This window comes from Corapipo altera, unplaced genomic scaffold (genome assembly GCF_003945725.1).
Source record: "Corapipo altera isolate COAL_440 unplaced genomic scaffold, ASM394572v1 1b, whole genome shotgun sequence".
NCBI classification, from domain to species: Eukaryota; Metazoa; Chordata; class Aves; order Passeriformes; family Pipridae; genus Corapipo; species Corapipo altera.
The window spans coordinates 10,604,924-10,623,424 of NW_020884881.1; the positions used below are offsets into that span (position 1 = coordinate 10,604,924).

General features: G+C 40.2%; 1 protein-coding gene across 3 annotated transcripts in view; it reads left to right on the forward strand.

Annotated features, from left to right (window-relative positions):
* The window catches only part of RELN (reelin), a 279,714-nt gene that overhangs the window by 244,438 nt on the left and 16,775 nt on the right, over window positions 1–18,501 (forward strand). For all 3 annotated transcript variants that reach the window (XM_027639774.1, XM_027639775.1, XM_027639776.1), the window contains exons 44-56: window positions 979–1,237; window positions 2,442–2,691; window positions 4,975–5,143; window positions 8,267–8,407; window positions 9,771–9,948; window positions 11,319–11,512; window positions 12,614–12,870; window positions 13,640–13,794; window positions 14,248–14,462; window positions 14,745–14,922; window positions 16,217–16,392; window positions 17,622–17,728; window positions 18,157–18,399. In XM_027639774.1, the coding sequence (XP_027495575.1) occupies window positions 979–1,237; window positions 2,442–2,691; window positions 4,975–5,143; window positions 8,267–8,407; window positions 9,771–9,948; window positions 11,319–11,512; window positions 12,614–12,870; window positions 13,640–13,794; window positions 14,248–14,462; window positions 14,745–14,922; window positions 16,217–16,392; window positions 17,622–17,728; window positions 18,157–18,399 (2,522 nt within the window). The remainder of the gene's footprint in view (window positions 1–978; window positions 1,238–2,441; window positions 2,692–4,974; window positions 5,144–8,266; window positions 8,408–9,770; window positions 9,949–11,318; window positions 11,513–12,613; window positions 12,871–13,639; window positions 13,795–14,247; window positions 14,463–14,744; window positions 14,923–16,216; window positions 16,393–17,621; window positions 17,729–18,156; window positions 18,400–18,501) is intronic.

Below are 18,501 nucleotides of genomic sequence, written 5' to 3' on the forward strand. Positions count from 1 at the left end.
TTAATTGACTTGTAGGTCTGGTGTTTTATTGAAGCTTTGTCTGCCCAGGACCTCTGCAGCCTCCACTCCCAGTGGATCTACCTGCAGATCAAACCAGAACAAGATTTTTGATATAAAACTTCTTTTGCTCCATTTCATTTAACCATGAGCCAGGCAGCACTAATGCAATAATAATTAGAACAGATACAACACTCTTAAGCTGTGCAAAAACTGTGCAAACATGAATTAGTACTTGTAATATCCCTGCAAGTCCAATAAGTAAATATCATTACAGCAGCAGTTCCCTCCACTCCAAGTGCACAGTAGAGCTATTTATGAGCATCAGCTGATGGGAAGAATTTCACAGTTTGATACAAGTCTATTGTGCTGCTTTGGAGAAGCCAATTAACTGGGGGATGAAAGCACTGGTGTCCCTGGGTGGCTTGGGCTGGCTTCAGGGAAGCCAGCACATTTAAACGGTGTAATTTAGACAAATTTCCTAGGCTGACTAAATGGACAAAATGACCCCTGAAAGTGAAATGTGCTTTGTTCTCCTGTCCATATTTTCTCTGGGATGCTTATTTTGAATTTAAGCATTTCAGCAAATTCCTAGCAAATTATGATCTACTCAGAGCATCGTTGCTTTTCTGCCACTAAAATCTGTACTCATGGGATGCAGGGATAAAAATTTCACCCAGGATTATGTTTCTGATACTTGCAACACCATCTGCTATGCAGACAAAAGCTCAAAACATAAATGGCCAACTTTGTTCAGCCTCTTATGCCTGGCAAACTACTACACAGGCAAAATGAATTTTTGTCATCCCACCTGTCTGTCTACTTATATTCTGGAAACTTTGAAAAGGAAATCATAAGATCTCCTAAAGCTGACTCTTAAAGCAAGAAATTACTGGGCTAGTCAACAGACAAACTCTCCAGTTTGTTGTGTAGGATGTTGTAGAAAATAAATCTTTCCAGTAAGTGGAAGATTTGTGTTAGATTTGTGCAGTTCTTCATGAGACTGGGATGTGGCAAGGGGGTTCCTGACCCCAGGAGCCAGCCTGTGCTACTGCAGTATTCGCTCAACGGGGGCCTCACGTGGAGCCTTCTCCAGGAATTCCTCTTCAGTAACTCCAGCAATGTGGGACGATACATTGCCCTGGAAATTCCCTTGAAGGCCCGTTCAAGCTCCACTCGGCTTCGCTGGTGGCAACCCTCCGAGAACGGGCATTTCTACAGCCCCTGGGTAATCGACCAGGTAAGGAATCCTGGGAGGGGGGGTTGGGTTTAGCACAATTTTAGGCTGTTTCAGTCTTAATGTTTCCGTTTTGTTGGCATGTATCATTTCACTGAGAAAAGCAGAAATTCTTTGTAAAAAGATGTTTAGAGCATAAGTACTATTTGCTGAACTCGTGTTTTTAATGCACCATTTCCATGTGGGCTACTGAACGCCTGTTTTGAAGCTAGGGAGGTCTTTTATATGTGGGGAGAGCCTCAAGTTCACATTGCAGAAGGCCTTACCATGCAAAATGCAAGTCTGTTTTCAAACTTCAAAAACCTTCATTTAAAATTTATCCAAATATGTAATTGGTTTGGTAAAATGTAACAGAAAAAAACTACAGAAAAATATCAATCTATATGAAAACAAGGTTTTGTTTCGTATTTGGTATTTGCTTCTATAAAGGTTATTATATTACTTTGTATGACTTCATATAAATCACAAGAAACCCCACTGAAGTGATTATGCTCCTAGTAGTCTTATTGGGCTGTTCAAGTTCAACTTGCTTAAATATTTATGAATGCTTTTTTTAAAGAAGTTCAGATTATTAAGAAAAACCCAGCCACTTCAATGTTGTGTTTACAAAATTTTACTTCCCATCCCTCCTTTTAGAAATTAAAAAAATCCTCCTTCTTCCATTTCTGTATCTTCACTGAGTGTAGTTATATTAGTTCAGAACAGTCAGAAACTGAATTCAGAGTAACAATGAAAATTAATTCTACCTGGCTTGCTGTTGAAGAGTAAAATACTGATCTCTTGCAGTCAATGGCAAAACAGAGACTATTTCCCCACTTCTATCAGCAGATGCAACCTGATAGTAGTGCACTAGATTATAGTAGAGCTGAACAGTCAGTAGGAAAAACAACAGTGCAACTACTTTGCTTTTACTAACATTTATTTTTGTGAGCAGTTTTATTTCATCAAGGATAGAATTCATCTCCCTGAACTTCAGATTTGTATAGCTGAGCCATTCTCTTTAGGGCTCCATGATAGGAAAGAGATACTCCCCTTCCTCATAGCCTAAAGTCTTTACTAAGTGAATTTGTCCATTTTGGACCAGCAGAATATATATACATAGACTGGCACATCTCTTCCTCCTCCAGGTTGCTAAGTCACATGTATGTTTATGAAGACTTATAGACATTTTTTCTTTTCAATAACAATTCCTTGCCTAATGTTTCAGATTCTTATTGGAGGAAATATCTCTGGCAATACAGTATTGGAAGATGATTTCACCACACTGGATAGTAGAAAGTGGCTGCTCCATCCTGGTGGAACAAAGATGCCAGTCTGTGGATCTACTGGGGATGCTCTGGTGTTCATTGAGAAAGCCAGCACTCGCTACGTTGTCACCACTGACATTGTTGTCAATGAAGACTCTTTCTTGCAAATAGATTTTGCAGCATCCTGCTCTGTCACAGACTCCTGTTATGGTAATGACTTCTTAGTACTTTCTGCCCTTACTCTTCCTCTGCTGTAGAGGAAAGTTCACTTGTTTTCTGGTTCCATTATTCACTGCAACAAGAACTGAGAAAAAAAAAGAAGGCTGCATGCTTCTGTTAGAAATTGTAACATCAGCTTTTTTATTCTATGTGTCTGAAGCCTAAGATAAACTGAAGTCTATTATTCCCTCCGAGCATTTAAGTTGCAGTTCAATCCATTAAAGAAAAAGACTAACAGCTGCCTTACTCAAATCCATTCACCAGTATATAGCATTCACTGCCTGGGGTGGTGCTGGTGGTCCTAATAATAAGCAACTGGGTGTTCCCAGCATATGTTTCTTGCTTTGAGGTTTTGCATTTTTGGTGTAGGAAGTCCCAGTTCTGATCTCACTTGTACCTCTATATCTAAGAAGTCATTTATAACAACATACATCTGACACTGCTAAGGCAGCATCAACTGCAAAAATTTCTATCTTCCATATGAAATAATGAACATGTATATAGATATATATGTATCCATGTAGGAATGTGTGCATAGATATATGCACTTGTGTATATATGTATTTATATGTGTATATATATGTTTATGTACACATAATGTGGTTTTTAATTATGTAGCTTCCTTTTTTTCTGTATGATGTCTATTGAGTGCAGAACCAGCCTTTATATGTGTATATACACATATATACATACAGATACACAAATAAATAAAAATGTGCTCTGCTCTCAATAAATATCACATGGAATTAAAAATTGGCTCATTATGTGATTTTTAAGGTACACAAGAAATAGGTCTTTCTAGCTTTTGAATGCTTGTTTGTGCATCTTAAATTACATTCTTTTATGGTAGGTTTTGGAATATACAGGTTTTCTATGAGGAGGAGAATATAATAACCATCATGTGGTATGTGTTAATTCACTGAGTTGCTGACAATTCTTCTAGAATTCTGTATGAAAATGGAAAAAAATTTTACATGGAGTCCCCAAAGTGGTTTCTCTGATTTTGAAAATCTGAAGCTTCTCACATGCTTAACAATATATTTTTCTTTTGGTATTAAAAAGACTACAACATCCTAAGATCATCTCTGCTACGTTTAGAAGTGTTTTAGGCAGCTGAGCTGCATACTGACTAAGAAACAATTCCTTTTTTTTTTTTTCTTTTTTTTTTGGTTTGTTTTTGTGTTGTTGTCTACAACACCATTATCTTAACTTCATATTAAATTAGGCAGGACACTACCTAATCGTGCTTCCAGTCATGACGAGTAAAGTGCTTCATTTTGGTGAGGGAGATTTAACACTAAAAACTCACCCTTGTTTGTATCCACTTGTCCTTGTATTTCTATAGCACTGTCTTCTGCACTGAAACATCAAGTAGGACTGATTGGGTGATTAAGGGTAATTCCCTGTGCATGAGGGTAGAAGAAATGGGTCTGTAGTAATCAAAAAAAGATCACAGATTTATCACCCCTGTCACTGCAAGCCATGCTCCTTGTTCTACACAGCCAGAAGGCCTGGCAGCTGGAACATTTACTTCAAGTTACAGTTCTGTGCCTATTGTTATTTACTTTTTAATGGCTGCATGAAAGTTTAATCTGAAGTATTTAGTAAGCTTGACTAACCTTTTTTTTCATAATAAAATTTATAAGCCATAGACATCAAAACAGTGAAATTGCTGACTTTCACTGAGAAATGAATACATTAGTTTAATGTGGCTAGGCTGTTTGAATGAAAACAAGCTCACTGACTAACAAACTCAAAAGTGTTTATGCTGGATAATGAAATGAGCTGGTCTGGAGGAAGGGTGGAAGAGTGACTAAACCGTCTTGAGACAGAGCCAGAAGTTTGAGTGTTGCTCTGCCTTAACAACAGTTACATCCTGAATCTCACCCTTCAGCCTGAAAAACAAAATGTTGGTGTTTTTGATGCTTTCACATCATTTTCTTGCATGCTGGAGTTACAGAAATTGGCTTGCCTTAATCCTGGCAACTTAACAGATGATTTTGTCTTTGCACCTGTGGTCCCTTGAGGTAGGTGGCAGATGCAGAAGTGTGCTGCAGACTCCTCCTGAGCTATACTTGCTGAGCAACATGTAACATATTCTCTAGAACTGCCACCAAAGGAGGTGGCTTTGTGCTTGTGACACAAGTGTTTGAAAAGTTCTGAGTGGTTATTTTGTCAGTGTAGACTTGTGATGCTCTCTGAGGCTTGCACTTCATTGTAGAACTATGGATGTAAGTCTCCAAATTAAGTAATTAACCATCTTTCCACCCTTAGCTATTGAACTGGAATATTCAGTGGACCTTGGGCTCACCTGGCACCCAATTTTGAGAGACTGTCTTCCTACTAACGTGGAATGCAACAAGTACCATCTCCAGAGGATTCTCATTTCAGACACTTTCAACAAGTGGACCCGGGTTACTTTGCCTCTGCCTTCATATACTAGGTATCTCTTCTGGTTTTCTGCAGAATAAATCTAAATGTATAACTAGCTATTTATAACATCATGACACTTTATAGCATTAAAGCAATTGCATAATACCTTGCATTTCAGTGTGATGTATATATATAGGAACAAATAATTACAAGTAAATGAAGCTTCATCCTGCTTTGCATAAAAATTGCAAAGCTCTTCTGTGTGCGTGTTTACTTTTCTTATTTATAGATAGGAAATTCTTGTTCTAGCAAGGAACAGAGGGAACACTATAAAGAATCACATGTTATCATCAGCCTCACTAAATTCTAGTTGTTTTGGTGGCTAATTGGACTGGCTGAATCCCCACTGCACCCTGTGCTTGCTGTTACTGTGTGTTTTATATATAGCTCTTTTCAGGCTGCTTGTTTTTCTGTGCATTCCTTGTATCCTTTGTGTCTCTCTCAGCTTAGATGCTCTCTTTATTGTTTATACACATGACCTCCTTTTCCTACGTTCTTTTGTCTTTGAGGGAAGAAAAATTGTGGGATTTGTTGGGAGGCTGCAGTGAAAGGAGCTGTTTGGGACTGTCAGCACTATTGAGGATGCTGCCATGTTTTCTACAATGCCCTGAAAACTGCTGGATTTTTGATTTGTTTGTCAAAAAGATCCATCTAGGGACAACTGGGTAGTTCAGCCTTCCTGCTGACATCCTTCTAGATGTGCTGTTTTGCAGTGACAGCTGTGACTGTCTCCTGCACAGTGATACCTGATAAAGCCCAAAGTAAAGCCCTGCCAACACAGGTAGCGAGGGCGTCTGGCTCTCAGCACAGTTTGATGCTTTGCTCCTCCTGCTGAGCCCAAGCTCCTCACATAGGCATAGGCTGAGCTAACTGCAGGCACAGAAGTACCATAGTGCAGGCAGAGCCTTGAGAAGGTTGTCGTGAAAGATGACGGCTAATGCACATGTGAGTTTGGAAACACAGACATCTATTTTCTAGCAATTGTACCCAGAGCACCTATACAGTTGCCACACATTTTGAAATTAGTAGTGGAAAAGTCCATGCTCTACCACTAATCATTTGGAGCATCTAGACTCTTCCCTACCTTCAGTGCAATTATGTCAAGTAATAGTGCTTTTTTAGGAATTGTTCCCAGCACTGATCTTTGCTGCTTCCTTTTTTGTACCGGTTCACTACATATTGTCTGTAAAATCCATTACCCCAAGAGTTCTTGTACAAAGACTGTAAATTTGCGTTCAGGGCAGTCATTCTGGAGTTGAATAGAATAAATAAGGGCTGGGGTTGATGTTCCAAACCTATTGAATTTGGACCTGAAAGGAAACTACCACCTGAGATAAACTCAGATTTATGAATAGCTGTAGTTTTAAAACCAGAGAGTTTTTTGAGCAGTATATGTCAAAAGAAGTCTGATGCCCTACTGAGGAAAAGATTGCCCTTCTGTCCAAACTGATAATTGTATTTGTTGGCTCAAGTAATACCATTTTCCAAAGACATTAAGATAGGCATTGCATGAGAGAGGTTATTACAACCTTATCTCATAAGGAGAGATGTTGAGCTTTAGGATAAGGAACGGCGCAGCTAATAGGTCTTTTGGTCTAGATGCAGTATAATTTTTATGCTGCTTTATTATTTCAAGCTGTGTAATAGCAGGTGTGTGTCTCCAATTTTTTTGTGCCTGTATGTTTTAGGGACATGCAGGTTATGTAGTCAATAGTTTAGCCTGGTGCTCACCATCCATGTTTGCATAGCTTTTCAGGGCTCCTGTACTCCACATCACTATGTAACCTCTGGCCTGCAGAAAGCAATGAACACTTAAAATCAGAGCTGATTTTAAAATGCAAATACAGCTTCTCATAGGAGCATCAGCTCTATAAATTGTTAGTGAAAAACCAAACCTAAAGCAGGCAGTGTAAGATATAGGTGCTCATCTTAATTCTTAAAGGACTTCCTCAAAATTTTTACATTTCCTTTAAAAATGCCATTTGGTGGGCAGCTAGAGGGCTCACAGTAGATTTCTCTTTAGATAAACATGTTATTTATTCATCTCTTGCATCATATTCATAAAGAAATAATTCATGGAATAATATCGACCTTATCATAAAAGGTTTGGGGGATTTTGCTGTTTATTTGTTTTGGTGTTTACAATAATTGTGATTTCTCTTTGAGTTGCAAAAGAAAACAGACTACAAGAAGTTCAATGCTGCCATCTAGTGCTGTAGAGCAAAACAGAGACTACCTTGAATTTATAATGGTATTTTTGACAAGTTACAGAAATTCATCTACTTGCAGCTCTTGTCTCATAGTCTACACCTGCATGAGCTGATTAGCTCTTTGGCATCCCCTGACTGTTTTGGCTAGATTTTCATCATCTGTCTTGGGAGCTGAGACACTTAATTCACATATGGAGAGCTAAGCCCCTTTAATCAATAAAATGAAAATGATTTACTGAAAAGAGCCAGGATCACACCACAGATCATTTCTTTGCATTTCCAGTCAAACCCTGGGTGGAGGGGAGGGAAGAAACTGCAAAACGTGGATAACACTGCAAGCCCTGCATGGCCTCTCTCTTCTGTCCCCTGTAGATTTATAATGGCAGCATCTTATCTAGGAGCCAACCCACTCTGTAGAGGTGCTCTTACCTAAGTGTAGTTGGGAGAATTCATAGAGAAAAAGTTGAGTTATTTTGCTGACTTGGACTGAAGCAACAAAACTCTGGCTCACTGTGAAACCTGGAGGATTTGGAGGTTTCTGGCTTGATCCAGCTCCCAGCTATCCCTCAAGTTTGGATTTTTGCTGGGATATGGTTATGACTGAGCTTCCATTTGGACGTACCACCTTCTTCCTGCCCTCCTCTCCACTGCACCAACCATGGCCCACTGGCTTTGCTTTTAGCACACTCTCAGCATGCTACCAAGCACTTGTGCTTTGTCCTGTTCTCAGAACTTATGCCTCTCCAAGAAGGCACCCTCTTCTTGGAAGGACGTTGTCATTGTCAGGAATCAGCCCTGAGTTGTGCTGATACCAAACAAGTCTTCCAAGAACAGTCTAGCCTCAAGACTGACATTTCCTTTCAGTCAAAATAAAGATTAGCTTAGCTAGAAATAGACCTTTCTGTCTGTCTTTCTCTCCCAAGGTCTCAAGCCACTCGTTTCCGCTGGCACCAGCCCGCTCCTTTCGATAAGCAGCAAACGTGGGCAATCGACAACGTCTACATCGGGGACGGCTGCATAGACATGTGCAGTGGCCATGGGAAGTGCACCCAGGACAACTGTGTGTAAGTGTCATCTGTTCCCTGTCCTGCCCAGCACTGCAGCATTTCACTCCTCCTCTGCCATTTTAATGAACTTCAGGAAAAACTGTGATATAGTTTTTCAAAGCAAGGTGGATTTTGCTGTTAAAACTGAGCACGGCACCGGGACCACTTGGGAACAGAAATAACAAGCAGAAGGGTAAGTGTGAGGGTTGGCTCTGCCAGACCTCTGCCTGTTCCTGCACTATGGCCAATGCAGACAGTCCTTTCCTCAGTGGCAAAGCATCACCTCTGCTGCTGCCTCTGCTGCATCTTGATTCCCCTCCCACCAGGCAGGGAGAAGATATCTCTTGAGTTTGCAAACCCCTCTAGCGACATAGAGTCCTGCAGCTTCCCAGAAGTTGTCATCCTTATTCCCAAGGGGTTTCACACTATGTTCCTGTGCTCTCAGCTTGCTTCTGGGTGCATCGAACCTGGGCTGGAAGTGGGACATGTCCACTAAACATGATATATGCCAGTTCTTCAGAAGGCCAGATTTTGCCTTTTGACTGGTGTTAACTTGATGGTCTGATGCATCTGCTCCATGGTAGGGTTTGCCAGGGGAGGCAGACTGGCTTGATCCTCAAACTATCTGCATAACAGTTGACATAGAATCCTGCAAAGCTAACAAACAACAATCAGATCTCCCCAGATTTGCCTGTCTTGGCAACAGGGAAATACCTTCCAGATGGATGTATTGCTTTTTTTTCCGGCCACAAATGGCAACAGAAATGGGAGAATGGTTGTATAATTGCACTGTGACTTTATTTGTTAGAACTATATTTCACTGTAGAATAGACATATTATTGTGCTCTCTATCCTGACAGCACTGAAGTACCAAGACACAATCTCCGTGGTGAAATCTCATAGTAGCAGAACACATTTCCATGCTGTTATCCAGTCTTTGACACATTACAAGAATGTTTTTCAGAGGAGAAAAAAGGGAGAACTATATTAAGAAACAACAAGAAAGCACCCATCTACCAAAGTTTTACAGAAACTTAAACTGTAACATTAGCAGGACATTCTTAGGCTTGGCACATTCTCTTAAGTTTATCCATCCAAGCACAGTGAATTTTACTGATTTTACTGTGTTCAGCAGTGTACTCTGTATTAGTAGTTTGAATGATACATAATACTAAGCCTTCCTAAAGTCATTTTTGTATCCTACTAACCACGAAATGTGGCAGATGTTTGAAACTCCCACATACCAGTTCTGTGCTAGTAAATGATGCAGACAGCTTCTATGCAGAATAAGATGGCACCTTGAAGTGGAATAACGTGGCACGGATTAAACTGCTGTGCAGGGCCTTTGCCAGCTGATTTCTGCATTTGTTTTCCTCTGCAGCTGCGATGAGCACTGGGGCGGGCTGTACTGCGACGAGCCAGAGACTCCCCTTCCAACACAACTGAAAGACAACTTCAACCGCTCCCCGTCGAACCAGAACTGGCTGACGGTGAACGGGGGCAAACTGAGCACGGTCTGCGGGGCCGTCGCCTCTGGGATGGCTCTTCACTTCAGCGGGGTGTGTGTTCAGCACAGAGATCAGCTCACTCCATTTGACAGTATAAATGGGACTGATTTAAAAAGTTAACTAAATAGCGAGGTGTTAAAAAACCCAGCATAACATATTAAATATATAAAATATTTTTTAAAATTATATGCTTTGCCTAGCCGAAGGTCAAAGTCAGACAAGTCCTACAGACTAGGGCCAGCCAGAAACACTCCAGTAAAGCTGATACCATGTTCCTCACTACACTGCAGCCAGGAAAATGAGATACAATGTGTGTGCCTCCTGAAAGGAGCTATAGAGGGGCTGGAAATGGAGCTGATAGGTTAAAGCACAGTGTAAGAATGTAGACATTTAATTTCACTCACTCAGCCTCCTCATAGCACTTAAAACTTCCAAAGACCAAAGTTTGGTGTGGCTTCTAATCAGACCGCAGAAGTAAATTAATTCCTAGGTATTTGCACTTGTATAACTTGCACATGGTCCTTGAAAATACAGAATCACAGAGTGGGTAAGGTTGGAAGGGACCACAGTGGGTCATCTGGTCCAACCTCCCCGCTCAGGCAGGGTCATTCTGGAGTACGTTGCATCTGTGTGTAGCCTCATCCTTCAGATGTTTCACACTGGGTGTTTTCAGAGTAAGCTCACAGTAAAATTTCCTAGGTTAGCTGCATACGTAGGTGTATAACCCATACTGCTGCTGAATTATAGTTGGCTAACAGATAACCTCGAGATTACAAAAATGACAAAATAGTATTTTAGAAACTTGTAAAATTTATGCTTGTAGATCTCTTTCATCAGTTTTATAACTAGGTTCAAACTGATGAAAGTTTTCTAAAATAAACTAACAGAAGCACTAAATTTCCACTTCCTCCCAGTAGGACTAAGCAGGTGTCACTAACTAATAGACTAAGCAATGTGAAATTTATTGTGGAAATTGTGGGATTGTGGAAAACACACATATTAAATTTGCTTTGCCATTTCATGGTTTGCATAAATTGAGCCATTAGCACATAATCAGTGATTCATTCATTCTGGATGGAAAACCTTCTGATTTACACTGGAAGCAAATGGATTTTTGCAATTCTTGTATTCAGAAGAAAGGTGAACATAGTTATGGATACTGAATGCCGTAAAGCTGTAGGAATAAGGAGCAATATGTATGAGTACACAACAGGCGTTTTTAAGATGGAATGTAACTGAACTTATGTCTTCAGGGAAGAATATATATTGTTCTGTTGTAGCTTAACCTTTGACATAATTAATAAAATTTATACAATTTTAGAATTTTTACAGCATGAGGTTACATTAATAGTGACTGCATAGTCTAACACTTTTTATGAACATAAGTTTGCTAGCCATCATATTTTTTCCTTGCTTTTCAGGGCTGCAGCCGTATGTTAGTTACAGTGGATTTGAACCTCACCAGTGCAGAATTCATCCAGTTTTATTTCATGTATGGATGTCTGATAACTCCTAATAACCGCAACCAAGGAGTGCTGCTGGAGTATTCTGTGAACGGTGGAATCACCTGGAGCCTCTTAATGGAAATTTTTTATGACCAATTCAGCAAGCCTGGGTTTGTAGATACCTCCTTTCTGACTATGTAATTTCCTTTACTAAAGTAAAGTGGTCTTGAATGTTTCATAAGAACCTGTGGGACCTATCACTGCTGTGGTTTGGATGTCAGATCCTTGCAAGTTCAGGTTGTCCAGTCCTGCAAGCATTTATGAATGGCCTTGGCACATGTGCTGGAGCATCAGCATTTGTGCAGCTGCTAGGCCAGAAATACAAGGGTAGTTAGAAGCCTGTAGCAGCCTGGTAGGTTTGTAAATGGTTGCAGGAGGATAAATTAATAGCTACTGTAGAGATACTCATCCTGTTCTTTAAGATGCTAACATTTGCAATCTAGTTTCTTACTGACAAGAGCAGACAGTCATTGTTTGAACTAGTTAGAAAATGGTGTGTAGAGGAGAAACTGAATTTCTGCAGACATCCATCAAAAGGATGGATGGACACACTCAAGCCCTATTTTCAGATATCTGCGAGATTCAAATCATGCATACATGTGACCTTTTCCTCACTGACTAATTATAAAGATTCATAGAAAATGGGAATGTGAGGGGCCTATTATTTGTTATTTCGTTTGAACACACCAAGAAACTATTAGCACTTTAACTGGACATGAGATTTAAGTGTACTGTTGTCTACTGTTGGAATGGAAAAAAATAAAGTTGTACTGGAACATGGCTATTTGCTGAATAGCTCCAGGTTAAAAATACTGATCTTAATTTTACTTCAGTGTTCTCTTTCTTTACACTTCCCTTAATTAGGATCTTATGGTCATACCCTGCTAGTCTAGACCATTGCATTTGGTCCCATAAGGACAGCTGGAGCAAGTGAGGTTGCTTAAACCATGTCAGTCTGGTTGCTGACACTTCCCACCTCTCTCTCAGCCGCTGTCCCAGGGATGACATTGGGAGTGATCAGAAAGATTTTTATTCTGGCATTTCCCATAGAAGAACACAGGCTAGATCAGCCACTCTTTTCCTTCTCTTCCTAACTTCCATGTACTCTTAAAAACACAGGTAGTGGACCTGGTCAAAGCACCTGGCACAGAGCATCGAAATTGTTCTCCTTCTGTGGCTTTCCTACAACTAATTTCCACTTTGTATTTCAGCTTTGTAAACATCCTCCTTCCCTACGATGCCAAAACCATTGGGACACGGTTCCGCTGGTGGCAACCTAAACACGATGGGCTGGACCAGAATGACTGGGCCATCGACAACGTGCTGATTTCGGGCTCAGCCGACCAGAGGACAGTGATGCTGGACACCTTCAGCAGCGCTCCCCTGCCGCAGCACGAGCGCTCCCCCGCCGATGCAGGGCCCACTGGCAGGATCGCCTTCGACATGTTCATGGAGGACAAAACTACAGGTAAAGGTTCCACGTGGACCTGAGTTAAAGAGCAAGGAGCTTTTCAAATTTTCAAGTCTTGCTGAGCCTCTTGAGTCTTTGTCTCACTGTGATGGCGATCACAGACAATCCCGATATAGAGGTCTGGTCTTTTGCTTTTAGTTCACAAAACGTGAAGTGAAAAGATGTAATGCAACTTTTCTTTTTTACGGCATGGATTTTAGAAGACTAATTTCTTTTCAAAGAAAGAAAAAGTGATTAAAAAGTGTCAGGTTATTCTAAGCAAATTTCTTATCCTGAATATCTGCTTCCTATTTCCTAACTTTTTAAAATATTATATAGGGTAGTTAAGTTCCATTTTACAACTAAATTTTCTAGAAGATGTATTTCCATATGTTTACAAGGCTTAACAAGCACCAGTGCTGGGGTACACTTTGTGCAGACATGTAGGCAGTGCCTATTAAAAGGCTCTCCCAAAAAATGTTCAGTGCAACAGAAGTTTATGTTTTAAATAAATCTCAGATCCTTACTTCTTGAGCATTAAAAAAATAATGCTATAGTTCTTATACAAGAGAGTAATAAGATGTGCTTTCAACAATAAATGTGATAAATGTAATACCTATGTACATGGGAAAGATGGGGTACTGATGTTCTCAGGAGCAATACTAAATAATTCTCACGTAGGCTGAAGAACAAAGCCATGAATCACCTTTCGTGGTTAACACCACTCCCTGTGTTCTTTAATTTATGTTGTCACTGTATACTACTGATGTTGCCATTTATTTTCAAGTGAATGAACACTGGTTATTCCATGATGATTGCTCAATCGAGAGATTTTGTGATTCTCCTGATGGTGTCATGATCTGTGGGAGCCATGACGGCAGAGAGGTCTATGCAGTTACCCACGATCTGACTCCTACAGAAGGCTGGATCATGCAGTTCAAGGTAATTCAAACCTGCACCCAAACTGCCCTTCACACACCCCTTTACCTAAATTAAGGAAATAGCCCAGTGATATAAGGAAGTTGCAAGAGCCCTTTGCACATCCCTCCGTAAAGATGGTTCACCTAATCTGTGGCCTTCTCTGAAATATGCAAATCTTAGACTGTGTGGGAGGGGAGATGAACTTTATTTGTTATGTGGTACTGGGGTATAAGGCACAAGTGTCAAAATCTGGAAATCCAGAAGTGTGATCTAACTAGAAGAAAACAAAATTCACAGTATGATGTCTCTTCTCTGTCTTGGGAATACTGAAGATGCAGATGACTGGTAGTGTACAGGCATGTTATTGCCATCATTTCAAACAAAAATTCTGCAGTCAGTTTTCAGGTTCAAACACTTTTTTAAACTCCACCACCATGATTAATTCTAAATTCTTGATGCTCTCTTCTTTGATAGGTTTCTGTTGGATGTAAAACCTCAGAAAAACTTGCACAAAATCAGGTCCACGTGCAGTATTCCACTGACTTTGGCGTTAGCTGGAGTTACTTAGTACCTCAGTGCTTACCAGCTGATCCAAAATGTTCTGGGAGTGTTTCACAGCCATCTGTCTTCTTTCCCACAAAAGGATGGAAAAGAGTAACTTACTCACTGCCTGAAAGCCTTGTGGGCAAGTAAGTATGAATTTTCTACTCATTTTGACTTGGATTGAATACCTGCCTAGAAACACAACAAGAGATACATCTGCTTATTCATTATCTTTCAAGAAAACTGCAGACTAGCATTCATGTTCATTACATTATGTATATGTATAAAATCAATTTCAACAGATATTTCCACTACTTGTGGAAGCTTGAGGGATAGTACAGTCATAAGTATATTGTGTTTAATCACCTTTTTTTCAATTGAGCAAAGTTGGTTTATACATATGTTTCTCTTCATTCCTTTGTACCTAGTCCTGTGAGGTTTCGCTTCTACCAGAAATACTCAGATATGCAGTGGGCCATCGATAACTTCTATCTGGGCCCTGGTTGTCTGGAAAACTGTAGAGGTCATGGGGACTGCCTGAATGAACAATGCATCTGTGACCCTGGGTATTCGGGTCCAAACTGCTACCTTACCCAGACACTGAAGGTAATTTTACTACATGTTTTAAAGAATTAATTTGGCATGTATTTGGCTGAGAGAGAGAGGAGAGATTGATCCCACTGAAAATTTAGCTTTGATTCCTGTCAGCTTGAAGAGAATCAAATCCATTTTCAGCCCTTTAATCAGTTTTTAGCAAAATTATTACTGCATTATTCAAGAACAGGTTTGTTCCTTTGCAAATAACACTGTGATAAAAAGCTGTGATACAGTTCACTGTTCATGTTTAAATCATAATTATAGGATCTAAATCACCCTTGCACATATCATTATATCTGATCAAGACCTGTAGAAAGATTGTCTTTATCATGAAAGACTTTACTGAAGTAGGAAATACAGAAAAGTGGCATAAAATTAGAAAATTAATTCACCTGGCTGTTATTCATGTTAATCAATAACAAGTGAGTGAACTCTACTTAGATATTATTTATTTAAAAGTTAAAATATATTTAAAATGTGACATATTTAGAAAAGAATATGTAATGACCCCAAATTAGTTTAAAATGTTGTGTTTACCATCTCATTTTTTCTACATCAGGTGAGAACAGAATAGGTACATCTCCCACAGAAACAACAGGATAACAACAATTCTGTCTAAAGAGAATATAACTATTTAGCTTTTAGGTTATCATTTGAATTATTATAACCTTCTATTTTTCATCTGAAATACTAATACATGATCAAATATAATTGTCTGTTTGCAATTTTTAAATAGTAATGTATCCTTCACATTAAGGACATTAGGGATAAAATGCTAGCAATTTTAGGGGAGTTCTACTACTATCTCCTTAAGGCCAGGATTTCAGTTATGCACCTGGAGGTAAGTGGAAATCAGAAATATATTCTAGATGGTTTTCACTGTAAATATTTGTGCAGACAGTTGCATAAGTGCATGTTCACTACAATAACCCTAAAATTTTATTTTAGGTTTTGCTGGGGAAAAAATATAGAATATTTTTTCTCCCATACATAGAGAAGATCCCCCTGTAGCCTCCTGCCATCAAAACCTTGCCACAAAAACCCAACACATCCACCCATTTGCACATGCCAATTTTAGTTTGCTGGATTACCTCCCAAGTATGTTAAAATCCAGCCCTAATATATTTTCACATTTAGCCAATCATTTTAAGTGTGTAAATATTCAACCAAAAGTGATTATATTCAGTCATCCTGAGAAAAATTTACAGTGTTCATGAGCCCTTCAAATATGTTTAGATCAGTTCCACCTGTGGTCATCAGAAAGACTTAAAATCTTAATTACCTGTGCATACCTTACTTACAGACTTTCCTGAAAGAGCGCTTTGACAATGAAGAAATTAAACCAGATTTATGGATGTCCTTAGAAGGTGGAAATACCTGTACCGAGTGTGGAATTCTTGCAGAAGACACAACTCTGTATTTTGGAGGTGCAACTGTGAGGCAGGCTGTCACTCAAGATCTGGACCTGCGGGGGGCAAAGTAGGTCATGTTTCCATGTCATTTTCCTGGGGAACTCTGTTAAACACTGACAAAGCAGCAGTAACATAGCTTGTAGCTCAGGGAATTCCTAGGTCACCACTAGCATAGCACGACCTGAGGCAGACACTAATGAGGTTATGATTCTCAAGACACTGATGCTTTCAGATAAGTCACAGAGAGCGAGGCTCACCCTTGTGCAGCGGAAAGGGTCTCATGAATCAGCAACTCCTGTCCTGCAAAGAGGCAAGATACCACAGTCTCCTTGGCATCTCCAGCTGTGTCTCAGTTCAGAGCATAACCTCTGCTGGTTGTCTTCTCTTGAGTGCCCATACAAGACCTACTCCACTCCCATGCTGTAGAAAAGGATGACTTACCAGGAGAGCAATGGAATTATGTCACTTTAGACAAGCTAAGGAAGGACATGACGTAGACAACTTCAGCAACATTTCCCTTGACTGTGTGGCTTTAATGAAGCCACACACTCTGACTTCTGTCATTCAAAAAGCGTTCACTGCATCATACAACCTTTCAGGAAGGAAGGGGCCTCAGGGAGTCCCTAGCCCAACCTTACATTCAAAGCCAGGTAACACTGAATTCAGACCAGTTTGATCAGGGCTTTTGTCCCATTAGGTCTTTAAAATCCTCCAAGAACAGAGATCCTGCAGTCTGTCTGGACAGCTTGTTCCAGTGCTTAGTTACCCTCTGAGTGATTTTTTTTTCCCTCTGGTAAATCCAGTTGGAACCCCCCATTTTCTAAGTATATGACCACTGTCCCCCAGTCCCAGCCATCTTCTCCAGGTTGAACCAGCCATGCTCCCTCAGCCTCTCCTCACAGGGCAGGTACTCCAGCCCCAACCATTCCAACCATTCCAGTGTCCTTCGCTGACCTTGCCTCAGTTCATCAACTTCTTTTATGTCCTTCATTGATATAAGGGCAACTTGTTAACACATGGTGAGCTCTCTTTCCAGCAGGACTCACAGGGAACTGCTAGCAAAGCAGCTCCCATCCAGTCAGTCCCCAGTTGGTACATTTGCAAGGAGTTAGTCCCTCCCAGGGGTAGATCTTTGCTGAATTTCATTAAGTTCCCGTGAGAATTACTAGGCCATGTTTTTGGAAACCTTTGTAGTACTTGCACAGTTACATGCTTAAAAATGCTGGCATTTGGAACATTTTCAGCATGGCTCCGTGCAGATCTTTAACAGATGTAATCATATACATTAACTCTTAGGTTTCTACAGTACTGGGGGAGAATTGGGAGCGAGAACAACATGACAACGTGCCACAGACCAACTTGCAGAAAGGAGGGAGTGCTGCTAGACTATTCCATCGACGGAGGCAAGTACATCCTATGGTTTCAGCTAAGCTAAAGTCTTGTTCTGCATCCAAGCACCATGAATATCTGGGAAGTTGTCAGAGATCCAAAATAATAAGCTAATTTTTAATTTCAAAATTATTTTTGTCTGTGTAAAGTGTTTTCCCTTTCTAAAATTTCCATCTGTTGCTCAGGAGTTGCTCAGGAGTTTTCTGTAATCCTCCTGCCTGATTTCAGTAATCAGTGGTTTGCAGCCAATTTGATTCCTTTATATGATTACAAGATTACTCTTGCAGTGAGAAACAGTTGCCAACTATCATTAGAAAGTTAAGATTTGCCTACCAGAAGACCATAGCTATTATTTTTTATTTCCTACTATCTTACTTAAATCTTTTAAAAGATTCTACCCTATGCTTGTTCTTATTATTAAACCTGCGTCTTTTCATTCCAGGGATATCCTGGACTTTGCTTCATGAGATGGATTACCAAAAATACATCTCAGTCAGGCACGACTACATCCTCCTCCCCGAACATGCCCTGACCAACACCACCCGCCTGCGCTGGTGGCAGCCGTTCACCATCAGCAACGGGATCGTGGTTCCAGGCCCAGACCGGGCACAGTGGGCTCTGGATAACATCCTGATCGGAGGAGCAGAGATCAACCCCAGCCAGCTGGTAGATACGTTTGATGATGGTAAGACAGGCTGCCACACCTTAGCTTATCTGTTGTCTGGATTATCTTATTTTACCTAAGTCCTGTGAGCTTGCAAGCAGACTTTCTTCCATTTTAACTCTG